The sequence below is a fragment of the Orycteropus afer genome, unplaced genomic scaffold (assembly GCF_000298275.1).
Source record: "Orycteropus afer afer isolate SDZICR_OR568_19922 unplaced genomic scaffold, OryAfe1.0 scaffold00010, whole genome shotgun sequence".
Lineage (NCBI taxonomy): Eukaryota > Metazoa > Chordata > Mammalia > Tubulidentata > Orycteropodidae > Orycteropus > Orycteropus afer.
In genome coordinates, this window is record NW_006921597.1 from 4,453,044 (window position 1) to 4,471,164 (window position 18,121).

At 39.5% G+C, this 18,121-nt stretch overlaps 1 protein-coding gene across 1 annotated transcript in view; it reads left to right on the forward strand.

Annotated features, from left to right (window-relative positions):
- The window catches only part of WARS2 (tryptophanyl tRNA synthetase 2, mitochondrial), a 198,304-nt gene extending 190,825 nt beyond the window's left edge, over positions 1 to 7,479 (forward strand). The window contains exons 5-6 of the mRNA XM_007948547.2: positions 5,106 to 5,224; positions 7,031 to 7,479. Coding sequence (XP_007946738.1) covers positions 5,106 to 5,224; positions 7,031 to 7,479 — 568 coding nt within the window. The remainder of the gene's footprint in view (positions 1 to 5,105; positions 5,225 to 7,030) is intronic.
- Positions 7,480 to 18,121: the final 10,642 nt, after the last annotated feature.

Here is an 18,121-nt window from a genome sequence, read left to right on the forward strand (position 1 = left end):
ACGGCACAGTGGTGAAGTGCTCAGCTACTAACTGCAAAGTTGGCAGTTTGAACCACCACCCCCCGCCCAATTACTCTGCAGGAGAAAGATGTGGCAATCTGCTTCCAAAAACATTTACAGGCTTGGAAACCCTACAGGGCGGTTCTACTTTGTCCTATAGGGTTACTGTGAGTTGGAATTGAATCAACAGCGATGGGTTTTTTTTTCTTTTTACTTTTTGTTTTTCATGGATATTTTACTAGGAAGCTGATGCAAATTAGCTTGGACTACAAGCCAACATCATTTTAAACCTGAAATATCAATGTTTCAATCTTGGATTTGGGTGGAAATATGGATTTTTTTAATGCCAAAATGTAGTAGAAAGAGATACAGTCCGAACTCATCCACGAGATGACAGTACTAGAGACGCAGGACAAGATATATGTACATACGTGCATGAAAATTGATAAGCTCTTCAAAGATAGGAGAGAATTAGAAACCAAAACTAAATTTTTAGAAATAACAAATTTTAGGGGACAAAAAAGGAAAATATGCCAATACATTACTCTGTTGATTCCATTTTCCTTTATCTCCACTGTTAAACTTTATACATGCATAAATAAATCAATATTCAGCCAAGTCTTCATTATTCATTTAGCTATACATGATGACCTGGGCTTTTCTTTTCTCACAAATGTTCCCTATTTCTGGCCAAGCTGGGGAGAAGTTAGAATCAGAGTCAGGTAATGAGTAGACTTCTAGTTGTTTATGAGATACGTCTTAAAAAGCATTCTGAAATGTAATACATCATTTTAAAATTTCTGCTCTCTTCACAGGTACTGCCATTTGTTGAAAGCTTAATAAGTTTCAATCACTGTGCTAAGTCCTTTACAGGCATTGTCTCATTTAGTCTTGACAACAATTGTTGTTGTTGTAATGTGCCATGGAGTCGGCCCCAACTCATAGCGACCCCTCCTTGGATTTCCAAGGCGATATCACTACGGAAGTAGATTGCCCAACCTTCCTTCGAGTGGCTGGTGGGTTTGAACCGCCAGCCTTCTGGTTAGCAGTCAAGTGCCAATACTATGGGGTAAATATTAACCCCATTTTGTAAGATTTAAATATTGTTAATCTACAGTCAAGAAAATGGTATATTACAGAAATTCTATTATTTACCCAAAAACCAAAACTAAACTCACTGCCATCAAGTCAATTCTGACTCATAGCGACCCCCATTGAGTTTCTGAGGCTGTAAATCTTTTCAGAAGCAGCCTGCTTCATCTTTCTTCTGCAGAGCAGCTGGTGGGTTCGAACTGCTGACTTCTTGGTTAGCAGCCACATGTCTTAACTACGGCACCACCAAAACCAAACAACATTAAACCCACTGCCATTGAGTCAATTCTGACTCATAGTGTCCCCCATTGTGTTTCCAATGCTATAAATCTTTATGGAAGTAGATTACTTCATCTTCCTCCCATATAGTGGCTGGTGGGTTTGAACTGCCAACTTTCTGATTAGCAGCCAAATGTCTTATTCACTATGCCACCAGAACGCCTTATTATTTACCCAAAGTTACGCACACACCAAAAAAAAAAAATAGTGGAAGAGTCAAGAATTGAAACTAGCCTGACTACAAAGCCTGTGCTGTCTTAACCTGGGCAGTTACTGCATCTGCACACACACATGCACACACACACATACATAAGCCAACTGCGTAAGTATATGAAGGGCTATAAGAGAATGTGATTGTTGTTATCATTTTTATGCAAAGCAAACGTAAAAGGGTTGTTTTGCAAACTATTGCATATACTGGTTTTCAAAACATTTAACAGATCTTCTGGAAATTTATTCATAATAGTTTTATGATACAAATAAATACTAGTTTCCATTATGCAACAGTCATGACTTTTTTTTTTAACCAGAAAGTATTGAAATATCTGATTATTATAAAACACAATTGTTTTTTCATTCAAAGAAGCAACATTTCTCCCCCATGAATATTCAAAAAATTTGTTACAAAATAATATAAATTCTTTATAGTTTTATAACTATATAGTACAGCAACACTTTTGTGTAGCTTTTAAAATTCTATTAATGAAGACCACATAGAAACATGGAAGATGTCTATCATGTTGATGTTAAAGATGGTATGAATATTATAACTGGAGTTATGTAAAAGTATGCATCCATATGGACAGGAGCGAGAACTGGAAAGTAATTTGCAAAAACAGAAATAGTATAAAGTTGTGAGAGTTTTTTCATTTTTCAGAATGTTCTTAAATATTGTTCTGTATTAAAGTAGTTTATATCCTGGTCAAAACTTCCTTGACTTTATGCTCTAGACAATTATGTTAAATAGACCAATAGGTAACCAGCCTGGGAACAGTAATTCAAAACGGAAAAGTAAGATCTCTTTCAGGTTTTCAAGAATTATTGATTAGCCTCTGCTGTAGGGAAGGCAGGTGCTCCGGTGGCACTGTTGTTAAGTATTGGGCTGCTAACCAAAAAATCAGTGGTTTATACCCACCAGCCACTCTATGGGAGAAAGATGAGGCAGTCTGCTTCCATAAGGACTTCAAGCTTTGAAAATCACGTGGAGCAGTTCTATTCTCTTATAGTGTTGCTGTGAAACAAAATTGACTTACTGACAGTGGGTTTTTTGGGTAGGGAAGGCAAGAGCCCAGGTGGCACAGTTAGAAGCCCTTGACTGCTAGCAGAAATGATTACACTAGCCCTCTTTCAGAAAAAGATGTGGCATTCTGCTTCAGTAAAGATTTGCAATCTTAGAAACCCTGTGGGGCAGTTCTACTCTGTCTTATCAGGTCACTATGAGTCAGCATGATAAGACAGAGTAGAACTGCCCCAGAGGGTTTCTAAGACTACAAATCTTTACTAAAGCAGACTGCCACATTTTCTCTGAAAGAGGTCACTATGAGTCAGCATGGGAGCTCTGGTAGCATAGTGGCTAAGACACTTGCCTGCTAACCAGACGGCTGGCGGTTCAAACCAACCAGCCACTCCCTAGAAGAAAGGTTGGGCAATCCTACTTCCATAATGATACCACCTCGGAAACCCAAGGAGGGGTCACTATGAGTCATCTGACTTGATGGCACAGGACAACAACAATGAGTCAGCATTTACTCCATAGCAATGGGTTTAGTTTTGGTTTGGTTGCAGTTTTCAAGCAGTTTTCCTTTTCTGTAACTATTTTGAAAAGCTGTTATCCTTGCACTCAGAAAGTATGATTGTCATTTAGATATTCAAGTTTGCTCTAAAGCTACTTCTTTCCCAAGAGGAACATTAAACTTGCATATCCTCAAGATACTACAACACTTTATTAAGTATATTATCACATCTAAATTCCCCAGCCAAACATTAAAGACTCTCAGTCATATGACTCATTCCCTAGTAACACTTCAATATAAAGTTTCCCTCATCAAGACTTCTGTGTACTGGTTAATTCCTCCCTTCTTTTGATGTACTTCATTTGATCTAATACTGTAAATTTTATGGATGAGATTACACATGCAGTTCCTATATCCTGATCAATTTTTTTTTTTTTTTTTTTTTGCCAACACAATTTCCTACTGGGTTATTTTATGACTTTGTATTTTTTTGCATTTGTGCCACCATTCTCATTACCCCTCTTTCAAAATATTCCACCATATTAACATACACTCAGTGCCCCTCAACTAACAGATCTGTTCTGGAAGAAGTGCAGCTGGAATGCTCCTTGGCAGCAAGAATGGCCAGACTCCGTCTCACCTACTTTGGTCATGTTGTCAGGAGAGACTGTTCCCTGGAGACGGATATCAAGCTTGGTAAAGTGGAGGGTCAGCTAAAAAGGGGAAAGCCCTCAACAAGATGGATTGATACAGTGGCTGCAGTGATGGGCTCAGATACAACAAGGATTGTAGGCTGGTGCAGGACCGGGCAGTGTTTCATTCTCTTGTACATAGGGTCACTGTGGGTCACACCAACTTGATGGCACCTAACAACAACACCATTGCCCCTCAAACTGAGAGGCTCCCTTGACCCCTCCCACCCACCACTGGTAACCACTGATAAGCTTTGGTTTATTTAATGTAAGTGAGATCATACAGTATTTTTCTTTCACGACTGACTTATTTTGCTCAGGGTTGTGTTTTCATCTCTGTTGTGGCATGCTTTAGAGCTGTTTCTCTTTATGATTGCATCATATCCCATTGTGTGTGTATACCACATTTTGTTTATCCATTCATCTGTTGATCTTTAATTTTTAATAAAATATTATATATAACAGATAAAGTTGATGTACCCTTTGTTCCTTTTCCCAGATCCATTCCCTTCCCTTCCTTTCTTAGAGGCAGCTACTATCATGAATCTGCGAGAAAGGGAGTTTCCAGTATATTTTTTTTGTACTTATTACTACAGATACATGTATCTCTAAACTGTTATCATATGTACTTTCAAAATTTACATACATGTCAGCATACTCTACATGTCTCTCACAACTTCCTTTTGTCATTCATGTTGTTTAGTTTGAGACCCATCAATGTTGTGCTTAAAATTTTATTCATTTATTTTAAATTTCCTGCAGCATATCAATTGCCTTGTGTTTAAAATTTACTTGAAAATGAAGTAACATTATTCCAAACAAATTTTGTGTTACCACAGCTCTGTGACTGGAAGGAAAAACTTGCCTGAAAACTTTCCACCATCTTTGATGAGGAGTGAGGTGGAGGTGTCTTTCAAGTGTGAATGTAAGCTCTGAGACAAAAGCATCTGGTCAAGGGCTAGGATAATATGTTCTGGCTGGGCGAGAGAATGAGGTGTGGTTTTAAAATACAATTATACTTAGGGCATATGCTATTTAAGATACTATTTCTCTCTCCCAGCAAGATACTGTCACTGTGGTGTTGATGGCTGTATTCTTCTGCTATGGAAGAAATAGAACTAGAATAGACAAACATCTCTTTGGCATTTATCTAAGACACAGATAAAGACTTGAGTCTCAACATTCTGTCTGTAGTTGGTGAACATTTGTTGAAAACCAACAGTGAAATAGGCACAGGAAACACAGCTGCTTGCAATATCATTCCAGTATAAGCAGGAGCCTTGCTAAGTTACTCTGTCTTTTATTAAAGGTCCACACACGTTCCTGTCGGGGAGGATCAAGTCCAGCACATGGAACTAGTTCAGGATCTAGCACAAGGATTTAACAAGAAGTATGGGGAGTTCTTTCCAGTCCCCAAGTCCATTCTAAGTAAGTAACAAACATATGATTGTTAAATTAGGGCATATATTAAGGAAAGGATTGGATAATAGGTGGAAGCTTAGAACTTTCTTGGGACTAAACTTGGCTTTCACGTGGACAGCCTTCAAGATTTGTAACTAGAATCCCCCTCTTTTTTTGCAATATAGGACTAGTAGACCTAGTTGTGTTATTGAACAAAATAACAGGAAGTTTGAAAAATATGAAGGAGACAAAAACCATAATGTTGCTGTTGTTGTGTGCTATCCAGTCAATTCCTACTCAAAGTGACCCTATGTAACAAGTTAGAACTGCCCCAAAGGGTTTCATAGGCTGTAATCTTTAGGGGAGCAGATCACCAGGTCTTTTCTACTGTGGAGCCACTGGTGGATTCAAACTACCAACCTTCTGGTTAACAGCCAAGCACATAACCATTGTGCCACCAGGGCCTCTTAAAAAATAATAAGAAAAAGATAATAAATATGTAATAATAATAATTTTTATTTATAAAGTATTAATGTGATTTATAAATCATTTATAACATCTCATTTGGAGAGCAGGTATTTTTCCCGATTTTAAGGATGAGGAGGCTAAAGCTTGGCAACGCTCTGTTTCTGAGTTTATATGGCTAGTTAGTGGAAGAGCTGAGCCCTAAACTGAGCTTTTCTGATTCCAACCCAGTGTATCTTGCTTTCGTTATTCACAAAAAACCAAAAACTGTAAGAGTGAAAACTGCTGAATCATAATCTCGATAAGACAAGAGGGAATTGATAATCTTCACAATATACCTTCTTAAATCTGCAACAAAACTGGAATTTTCAGTCCATCTACTGCATCTGAAGTATCAACTTCAGTTCCAAGGCTGTGCTAGTCTGGAATCTGCTTGAGGAAAGAAGCTATAAAGCTCGATCAGACATTTTGGTAGCGATACAAACTTGTGGCAGGGGCACAGATCACTGAACCTAAGCATTGTCCATCCTTATTAAGCCAACAGCATTTTAAAGAAGTATAACATGTGCCTAGAGTCAAATTTAGAAACATAAGACGAGTATTAGTTTCTGCATTATTCCAACAGTTCATACAAATAAATGTAGGGCACTTCATACATTGAAGTCAATCTTATTTTTAGCAGTAAGGAATATTTTAATATTTTGGCCTGTTATTATTTTACCTATTTCAATTGTTTATGCTTCTGTAATGGCCATAAAATATTCAGGCAATTATTAATAACACTAGTTAGGCACAGCTTAGAATGTTGATTCTATCTGAACAGTAAGCAAGTCACTTCACCCATGTGTGTGTATGTATGTGTGTATATGGGCATATACTCATATAATCACGGGTAAAGGAATGGAAGGATTGCCACAGGTTGTTGAAATTGGCTTTGGGGGTTGGTGATGAGTTAGAAGGGAAGCAGATAGAAGAAGGAGAGAGGGAAAGGAAGTAAAAGACAAACACTTTTAAAAGGTATGCACAACAAAAGCAGCATGATTGACAGGTTCATTCGTGTCAGATTATAAATTGTTATGTGTTTGTATGTATTAAAAGATGCGTGAAAATACAATCAAATAATAGTTACCACAAAGTGGAGCTGTTTCAGATGATCTTCACTTTCATGCCTATATAAATTGCTTGAATTTTTCACAACAAGCGTTTGAGATTTATATAATCAGATAAAAATAATAAGTCATTCAGTGTACTTGGTATTATTAAGATCTAGACACTAGCGTTCCTGTTGGGTTTGTTTATTTGTTTTTCTTTTTCTTTTTTTTTTTTTTTTCTTGGTGTGTATGTGTGTGTGTTGGTATTTTTACTTAGCACCAATGAAGAAGGTAAAATCTCTCCGTGACCCTTCTGCCAAGATGTCAAAATCAGATCCTGACAAACTGGCCACAGTCAGAATAACAGACAGCCCAGAGGAGATAGTGCAGAAATTCCGCAAGGCTGTGACGGACTTCACCTCAGAGGTCACCTATGACCCAGCCAGCCGAGGGGGTGTCTCCAACATGGTTGCCATTCATGCTGCAGTGACCGGACTCACTGTGGAGGAAGTGATCCACCAGAGTGCTGGTCTTGACACTGCTCGCTACAAGCTGGTGGTCGCAGATGCTGTGATTGAGAAATTTGCTCCAATTAAGAGTGAAATTGAAAAACTGAAGATGGACAAAGACCACTTAGAGAAGGTTTTACAAGTTGGGTCAGCAAAAGCCAAAGCATTAGCATATCCTGTGTACCAGGAGGTGAAGAAATTGGTGGGGTTTCTATAGGAACTCCAACTAATCACAAAAAGGCTTTTTTTATCATGTGGTCTATACCTTCCAGTAACGGCACCTTTATTCACAAGGAAAATATTCTAGTTGGGACACTTAATTTGGTATACCTGAGTACCGGTTTAGTTTGGTGAATAATGCTCTGTAGCCTTCAAATACCATGATGTTCTAAATGCCATCAAGAAAATGCTGTGACTGTCTGAAACTGCAGTTACTTGAGGTACACTCCTTGGCCTGAATTTATCTACACAGATGTGAGGGAGGTGAGCAGTAATATGGCAAATACTGATAATCACTTATGTTTCTCTCTGGAATATTTACTCACCCAGGTGCTTACTTTATTCCAACCCTTTTAAAAAATAAAATGTAGAGGTCTTAGACTAATAATCCTTGGGTCACCATTTAGACCAGTTTGTATTCAGATCTCAAGAAAATAAGTTGATTATTATAGTTCATCTTTCACTGAGGTGGTGCCTGCTCATTGTATATAAGCTGTTCAACTTTTCAACTTGTTTTCCGTGATACCACACTGACTGTTCTAGCAAGTATTATTTGTGTATTATATTAGTATTATTATTCAGAGATATATGAAAATAAACTTCTGAGAAGGTTGCATTATTTCAGTTTGATTTGTTTTGTTATACAAAAGGCCAAACTGCCAGATAATATTCTTAACAATTAATTCCTTGCATTTGTCTTTCACTTTAGTCTCACCAGCCCCTTGTGAAATATCTAGGAGAGGAACTGCCATTTTACACATGAAGAAAGGGAGGTTCACAGAGTACAATTATGTTGTACAGTATCACTCAGTAAGAAGCAAATCCAAGACTAAAACCCTTGTTCCTTATTCCTAAGAGTAGTGCTTGTTTCATCAGACAGCACAAAATCCTGAGGGACAACGTGTTTGAAACTCTACACTTTCTGACTTTAAAACTGAGTCCTGGAAATACAAGACCTAAACTACCAATAACTGTTTATATCTGTAACTCAGCCAATAGCTGTCTGCTGTAAACGTGGATTCAGCTAAGCTTGGTCCCATTTGCTTTTCAAAATCCCCCAGGTAGGTCCCAAATTTCTCTCCTTTTTGTGGAAATGCGTCAGATATTCTGGCAGACAACAATAAAAGTGAGGCCTGACAAATCCGATCGTCCCAGTGGTGAGTGGAAGCTTCTTACCTCACTTTGCCTCTGTCTCTCTAATAACAAGTCCCCATAAAACCTAACTTCTCTACACTTCCATTACCCACACCTGAAATTGGAAATATAATCCAGACCCAGAAATTGCTTGTATAGTTCTTCACCAGTGAGTACCATGATCACCATTTATCCATAAGAGATTAGTATGTTGGGCAAAGAGTTATGACCCATGATTCTTAGAAGGAAGTAGAAGAGTGATTCCTGTATCAAAACAGAGAGAAATTTACAACCGCATCACACAATCCAAATTAAAAGACCCTTTTTAGGATTTGGGGAATGAGACCGGTTTATAGGAAAAAGAAACATTTTGCATTTTGGATCCTTTCTTGGTATGTGTCAATAGTTGAGAGCCTCCTTGAGCTCTTTCTTCCAAGGCTCTTTCTCCTTCCAAAGGAACCCTATTATAATAACAGGAAAATGACAAAATTAAAGATGGATCTGTTGAATCAATTGCTTAATCTGTCTGTGTGTTTTTTATCCCCTTGTAACACATTTTTTCCAAAGAACTAAAGACACCATGGAAAGAATCTGAGAAAAGAAAAACAAGGTGACTTGTGATAACTTCATGGAGCAAAGCCTGTGCAGATATGAAGCTGGACTTGTGTACATCATGCTGTTATTCTTCAAAAGTGGCCCTAGGGCTCTTTGAGCCCCAAATCAGTCCATGATTGAGAGACTTACCCAATGACTTTGTTGTTGTTGTTGTTGTTATGTGCCATCGAGTCAAACCCGACTCATAGCGACCCTTCCTTGGGTTTCCGAGGCAGTATTACTACGGAAGTAGGATTGCCCAACCTTCCTTCTGAGGAGTGGCTGGTGGGTTTGAACCACCAGCCGTCTGGTTAGCAGGAAAGTGTCTTAGCCACTATGCTACCAGAGCTCCCCCCAATGACTTTAGGAAGTTGATAAAAGAGTCAAGGGCAGAACCTATAGCTATCTTCATATTCCTTCTACTTCCCCCTTTACAGGTTTCAGAGTAATCTTTCTAATTGAAATGAAGACTCAGAGACAAATCTAACTTGTGATTTTAACCTAACAAGATGGTTTTAATTGTCATTGTCCATATTTTTTTTAGAGAGTTGAAATAGTGAAAAATATTTCAGATGGTAATAGTAATGGTCAGATAGTTTGGTGCTCTGTAGCTCCATCTGCTGACAAACCCTACTTCAAGGCCACCTTGGAGGACTGGTCACTGAGTACACAGTGGTGGTGTCTTGCCCTTTGTAATGCCTCATAAAAATTTATCAAAATAATGTCAGAAAAATGAGCTAGATACTCATATTGTGTGATTTTTTTTTTCCCAGAAACCCTCCTGATGTACACCATAAAGTTGCCTATGATTAAATAATGGGAGCTCTGGTAGCATAGTGTGGCTAAGGCACTTGACTGCTAACCAGAAGGCTGATGGTTCAAACCCACCAGCCACTCCTTGGAAGGAAGATGGGGCAATCTACTTCCATAGTGATACTGCCTCGGAAACCCAAGGAGGGGTCGCTATGAGTCAGGACCAACTCGACGGCACATAATAACAACAACAACATGATTAAATAATAACTAACACCATTGAGTTTTCAGTATGTATCAAGCACCATAATACTAAACCATTTGCCATGGAGTCAGTTCCAACTCATGGCTACCCCATGAGGTTCAGAGAAAAAACTACACTCCAAAGCATTTTCAATGGTTGTGACCTTTCATAAAGGAACCCTGGTGGCACAGTGGTTAAGGGTTCAAAACGAAAGGTTTGTGGTTCAAACCCACCAGTTGCTCAGCGGGAGAAAGATGTGGCAGTCTTTTTCCATGAAGACTGACAGCCTTTACCACTGTCAACCACTTGGAGGGGGATCTATGTAGGAGATCCTTGATAGAGAGGGAGAACAATGTGGAACGAAACTCAAAGTCATTTGGAGAAAAAGAAGGGGGGGGTTGGACCAGGTTTGCTGGTCTGATAGAGACTGGTGGAACCACTGAGACTATAGCTCCTAGCTGCCCTTCAGGTCTGGAATTGAACCCACACCTGTGGCTTTCAGCCAAACAAAAGATGAACATGAGTTGAACATTTACCTCAGGTAGATACACTCCTTGGAGAGGACAATCATGGGAGGAAGAAGGGCTGTTTATGCACAGGGAGATAGCTCAGGGGGCAGGAGTGCATGGAGGGATGGACACAGGGAAGAGGTAACTATGGGGAGGAAGTGAGAGGGGAGCTGTTGCATTGTGGTAAATTGTAGTCAATGTCATGAGACAAAGTGTATGTGAACTGCTGTGTGGAAAGTGAATTTGCTCTGTAAACTTTCTACCCAAATCACAATTTAAAAAAAAAAAAAAACAGACTGACAGCCTTGGAAACCCTATGGTGCAGTTCAACGCGTCCTATAGGGTCACTGTGAGTGGAAATCAAGTCTATGGCAGTGGGTTTGGTTTGGGTTTGAAACTTTCAGAAGTAGATAGCCAGGCTTTTCTTTCCAACTGCCTCTGGGTGAATACAAACCATGGCAGAAACCTGCACAGAGTCTTCTGAAATGTATGGATACCCTGCACTATCCACTATGGTATGTGTCTATTTAAATAAAGGTAAATATTCACTTCTTAAGCAGCACTGTGGGTGGTATTGTTGATTGCTGTCCAGTTGATTCCAATTCATGGTGACCCCACGTATTAGAGTAGACCTGCTCCATAGGGTTTTCTTAGCTGTAATCTAATGGAAATCGATCACCAGACCTTTACTTCCACTGTTCCGCTGGGTGAATTTGAACCGCCAACCTTTAGGTTAGCACTTGAGCACAGTTTGTACCACCTAGGGATCTTTCATCAGCACTAGTCACCTTCAAGTGCTGTGGTAGTTAAGATTGTATGTCAACTTGGCTGGGCCTGGTTGAGTGGCTGGGCAGCTGGATGTAGTTATTTCCCATGGTGAGCTTGGTAATTAATTCCATGGTGGAATCTACTGGAGCAGCTGAGTAGCTGCTTTAGAGATGTGGTCTGCTTCCAGTGTATAAGAAGCAACTTTGAGGAATGTCTCCAGCTAATGGCATGCTTGAACCCTGTATGTAGTCGAGTAGTTTAGCAGCCTGCCATGTTGGCCTGCTGATCTTGGGACTTCATCTGGACTTGAATTAATGGCCTGCCATGTAGTTTGGTAACATTGGGACTGTGCCTTTTCACTTGTCAACCTTGGGTTTGTCAGCCTCAGCAGTTAGCAGCTTCCTGAGTGAAGAGATGCCTCTAGCTTCAGTGGGCTGGGAGCGAGAGGTAGAGCTGAAGCCCAAGGTCAAGGGGCTTTTACCCAGGCCCTAGAGCCTGGCACCTGGAACTCAGACTTCTAATTTCCAAAACTGTAAGAGAATAAACTCCTGTGTGTTAAACTCATCCTATTTGTGGTATATTCCTGTCAGAGTGGCACTAGATAACCAAAACAAGTGCCCATTAGCCACATCTTTAATACCATATTGGGCAGTGCAGATACAGAACATTTAACATTTATAAATACCCCACAGGTAGAAACAACCTAGAAACTCTGTTGTTAATCATCTTAAGCTCTCCTGTGTTAACTTTCAACAATGCTATTATATTGACTAGGCAAGAATTATCTTCCTTCTCCAGAAAGAAAATGGATGTAGAGCATTAGTGACTTTACCTCCAATACATAATTTGGAGTTATGAGAAATGCTTATGTTAGCCCTACTTTGTGAAAGGTACAGGAGAAATATAGTATTCCTACCATTTAGAAGAGGACACACAGAACCTAGCTAACAAATGCCGGGTGGCCTGGGAATAAGTGATTAACTAGGATGATCAGGGAAGGAATGTTAGAAATAGAATGGAAGAAAGGGCTTTCTGGTCAGAAACTAGGACACAGGCATGAAAGCATTTAGGGAAAAGAAAACCTATACAGTATGTGGGCAAAATGACAATGAAAATACTCAATTGAGCCATATGAAGTTATCAACTAAATGTCATGTATTTGATTATCTTTTCTAGTAAGAAAAATGGCAGTTCCATGTGGATCAGCTTAAAACATTCAACACCTATTTTCCAGGCACCTTCTAGGCGCTGAGAGGTAGAAATGAGACAGTCTCTACCATCAGGCTTCTTTCATGAGAAAATGGACATGGAAAGCCAGTGAGTGGTAGAATAAAAACTAGACCCACAGTCTTCTGATCAGGTACCCCAAAGTCTCCTAGGTGTTCTGTTAGACAGTGGTCACATGACAAGCCACAAATTATGAGGCACAAAAGCTTCGTGCTCTAGCTCTGGATATTTCCTTACAAATGGTACTTGGTCACTACACAAACTTAAAATAGTTTTCTAAAAAGTTGTTCTGTTTCCACTCCTTAGACATATTCATGGTATAAGCAGAGCACCAAGTTAATTGCTTTCTCTCTCTCCTAGATACGTCAGGACACTGTCAGGACAACTATGACGTTGTTAGGTGCTGTTGAGTCTATTCTGACACATTGTGACCCTATGTACAACAGAATCAAACACTACCCATTCATGCACCATCCTCACAATCATTCCCAGGCTTGAGCCCACCATCACAGCCACTGTGTCAATCCATCTTGTCGAAGGTTCTCACCAACATCGTACTTTATCAAGCATCATATCCTTCTCCAAGGAATGGTCTCTTCTGACAACATGACCAAAGATGAAGTCTGACTATTCTTGCTTCTAAGGAGCATTCTTCCTCCACAACAGATTTGTTCATTCTTCTGGCAGTCATGGTACATTCAATATTCTTCACTAACACCACAATTGAAATGCATCAATTCTTTTGCAGTCTTCTTTATTCGTTGTCCAGCTCTCACATGCAGATGAGGCTATCAAAAATACCATGGCTTGGGTCAGGCACAGCTTAGTCTACAAAGTGACAGTTTTGTTCTTTAACACTTTAAAAAGGTCTTTTGCAGCAGTTTTACCCAATGCAATATATCATTTGATTTTTTGACAGTAGCTTCCATGGGAAATGGTTATGGATTCAAGTAAAATAAAATCCTTGACAACTTCATTATTTTGTCAGTTTGTTGTTGTTGTTGTTATGTGCCATCGAGTCAGCCCTGACTCATAGCGACCCCTCCTTGGGTTTCTGAGGCAATATCACTACAGAAGTAGGATTGCCCAACCTTCCTTCCGAGGAGTGGCTGGTGGGTTTGAACCGCCAGCCGTCTGGTTAGCAGGCAAGTGTCTTAGCCACTATGCTACCAGAGCTCCCTTTTGTCAGTTTATCATGATGTTAATTATTGGTCCAATTTTGGAGATTTTTGTTTTCTTTATGTTGAAGTGTAATCCATACTGAAGGCTATAGTCTTTGATCTTCATCAGTAAGTGTGTCAAGTCTTCTTCACATTCAGCAAGAAAGGCTGTGTCATCTGCATATAGCAGGTTGTTAATGAGTCTTTCTCCAATATGGATGCTGAGCTCTTCTTCATATAGCTTCATATAGCTTCTGGGAGTATTTGCTCAGCATACAGATTGGATAAATATGGTGAAAGGATACAACCCTGACACACATCTTTCCTGATTTTAAACCATTCAGTATCCACTTGCTCTGTTCAACTGACTGCCTCTTGGTCTAAGTATAGGCTTCTCATACCTATACTTAGCAATTGTGTTTCATGAACACAATTAAGTGTTCTAGAATTCCCATTCTTCTCAATGTTATCCATAATTTGTTATGATTCACACAGTTGAATGCCTTTGGATAGTCAATAAAACATAGGTAAACATCTTTCTGGTATTCTTTGCTTTCAGCCAAGATCAGTCTAACATCTGCAGTGACATCCCTAGTTCCATGGCCTCTTCTGAATCTGGCTTGAATTTCCAACTCTTTCCTGTCAAAATATATTGCTGCAAGCATTTTTAAATTATCTTCAGCAACATTTTATTTGTGTGTGATATTAATGATATTGTTTGGTAATTTCCCCATTCTCTTGGATCACCTTTCTTTGGAAAGGGCACAAATATGGATCTCTTCCAGTCACAGTGGGGCAGGTAACTATCTTCCAAATTTCTTGGCATAAACAAGTGAGTGCCTCCAGCACTGCATCTGTTTGTTGAAACACCCCAATGGGCATTTTATCAATTCCTGAAGCCTTGTTTTTTGCCAATGCCTTCAGGCAGCTTGGATTTCTTCCTTTGATACTACTGGTTCTTCTTGATCATATACTACCTCCTGAAATGGTTGAACTTCCACCAATTCTTTTTGGTACAGTGACTGTGTGTATTCTTTCCATCTTTTGATGCTTCGTGCATAGTTCAATATTTTGCTCATAGAATCCTTCGATATTTCACCACTTGTCTGTCAGCTTGTCATACTGTGATGCTAGAAGCCATGCCACCAGTATTTCAAATACCAAGAGGGACACCCATGGTGGACAAGTTTCACTGGAGCTTCCAGACTAAAACAGACTAGGTATAAGGGCGTATCAAGGTCCACTTCTGAAAAAAAATTGACCACTGAAAACCTTATTGTTGTGTTGTTGTTGTTATGTGCCATCGAGTTGGACCCGACTCATAGTGACCCCTCCTTGGGTTTCTGAGGCAATATCACTATGGACGTAGATTTCCCAACCTTCCTTCTGAGGAGTGGCTGGTGGGTTTGAACCTCCAGCCTTCTGTTTAGCAGTCAAATGCCTTAGGCACTATGCTACCAGAGCTCCCAAAACCCTTATTAATAGCAGGGAAACATTGTCTGATATAGTGCCAGAAGATTAGTTCCTCAGGTTGGAAGGCACTCATACGACTGGGGAAGAGCTGCCTCCTCAAAGCAGAAGTCAACCTCAATGATGTGAGTGGAGTAAAGCTTTCAAGATCTTCATTTGCTGATGAGACATGACTCAAAATGAGAAGAAACAGCTAGAAACATCCATTAATAGTTGGAATGTGGACTCCATGAAGTATGAATCTAGGAAAACTAAAAGTTGTCAAAAATGAAATGTAATACATAAAATCTAAATCCTAGGCACTACTGAGCTGAAATAGACTGGTTTTGGCCATTTTTAATCAGATAATCATATGTCCTATTATACCAGGGATGACAGATTGAAGAGGAACAGTGTCACATTCATTGTGGATAAGAACATTTCAAGATCTATTCTAAAGTACAACATTATCAGTGATAGGATAATATCCATATATGTACAAGGAAAAACATTTAATATGACTATTATTCATACAAACCACGAATGCCAAATATGAAGAAATTGAAGAGTTTTACCAACATCTGCAGTCTGAAATTGACCAAACATGCAATCAAGATGTATTGATAATTACTGGTGATTGGAATGCAAAAGTTGAAAACAAAGATTAGAATGCAGAAGTTAGAAAATATGGCATTGGTGATAGCAACTATGATGGAGATCACATGATAGAATTTTGTAAGACCAACAAATTACTCACTGCAAATATCTTTTTTCAGCAACATAAACTACAGATATACACAGGAATCAAATCCACTGCATCTGTGGAAGAAACGATGGAGAAGCTCAATATCATTTGTCAGAACAAAGGGGCCAACTGTGGAAACTTGCTCATCTGCAAGTTTAAGTTGAAGCTGAAGAAAATTAAAAACAAGTCCACAAGATCCAAAATATGTCCTTGAGTATGTTGTTGTTATTTGCCATTGAGTCGGACCCAACTCATAGCGACCACTCCTTGGGTTTCTGAGGCAGTATCACTATGGAAGTAGATTGCCCAACCTTCCTTCTGAGGAGTGGCTGATGGGTTTGAACCACCAGCCTTCTGATTAGCAGACAAATGCCTTAGGCACTGTGCTACCGGAGTTCTCAAAAAGAAGGGAGCTTATGAAAATGAGAAAGGTAGCGGACACATTTTATAATACAGTCATATATCACATAACATCTGAGGTAGGCAGGCCCAGGGCTGGGGGCTGCTTTTTGCTTGGAAAACTCACTGCTGTTGAGTCAGATCCGACCCATAGCGACCTCTCCTTGAGTTTCCAAGGCAGTATCACTACAGAACTAGACTGCCCAGTATTCCTTCTGGTTAGCAGTCACATGCTTTAGGCACTACACCACAAGAGCTCCCAAGACCTGGAGTTAGAGGAAGAACATCCTTGGCATTTCTCAAGCTGAAAGAACTGAGGAAAAACTTTAACCCTTGAGTTGCAATATTGAAAGATTCTATGGGCAAAATATTGAATGATGCAGGAAGCATCAAAAGAAGATGGAAGGAATACACAGAGTCACTGTACCAAAAAGAAATGGTCGATGTTCATCCATTTCAGGAGGTGGCATATGATCAAGAACCAATGGTATTGAAGGAAGAAGTTGAAGCTGCAATGAAGGAATTTTCAAAGAACAAGGCTCCAGGAATTGACAGAATACCCATTGAGATGTTTCAACATACATATGCCCTGCTGGAGGCACTCACTTGTTTATGCCAAGAGATTTGGAAGACAGCTACCTGGCCAACTGACTGGAAGAGATTCACATCTGTACCCATTCCAAAGAAAGGTGATCCCACAGAATGTGTAAATTATCGAACAATATCATTAATATCACATGCAAGTAAAATCTTACTGAAGACAATTCAAAAACTGTTGCAGCAGTATATTGACAGCTTCCAGAAATGCAAGCTGGATTCAGAAGAGAACGTAGAATGAGGATTTTCATTGCTGATGTCAGATAGATCTTAGCTCAAAGCAAAGAATTCCAGAAGCATGTTTACTTGTATTTCATTGACTATGCCAAAGCATTTGATTGTGTGGATCATAACAAATTGTGGATAATATTGAGAAAAATCAGAATTCCAGAAGACTTGATTGTACTCATGAAGAACCTGTACATAGATCCGGAGGCTGTCATTCAAACAGAACAAGGGGATACTGCATGGTTCGAAATCAAGAAGGTAGTGTGTCAAGGTTGTATCCTTTCACCATACTTATTCAATTTGTATGCTGAGCAAATAATCTGAGAAGATTTTGTGGATTATATGAAGAAGAATGTGGCATCAGGGTTGGAGGAAGACTCAGTAACAACCTGTGATACACTGAAACTTGTCTTGCTGAAAGTGAGGATGACTTGAAGAACTTAACAATAAACATTGAAGACTACAGTCTGCAGTATGGATCACATCTTAATATAAAGAAAACAAAATCCTCATAACTGGTCCAATAAACAGCTTCACAGTGTTGTTGTTGTTGTTGTTGTTGTTGTTAAGTGCTGTCAAGTCTTTTCCGACTCATAGCGACCCCATGCACAGCAGAACGAAACACTGCCCGATCCTGCACCAGCACCACAATCCCTGCTATACTTGAGCTCATCATTGCAGCCACTGTATCAATCCATCTCGTTGAAGGCCTTCCCCTCTTTTGTCGACCCTCCACCCTACCAAGTATGACATCCTTCTCCAGGGAATGGTCCCTTCTTACAACATGACCAAAATAAGTGAGACGAAGTCTGGCCATTCTTGCTTCCAAGGAG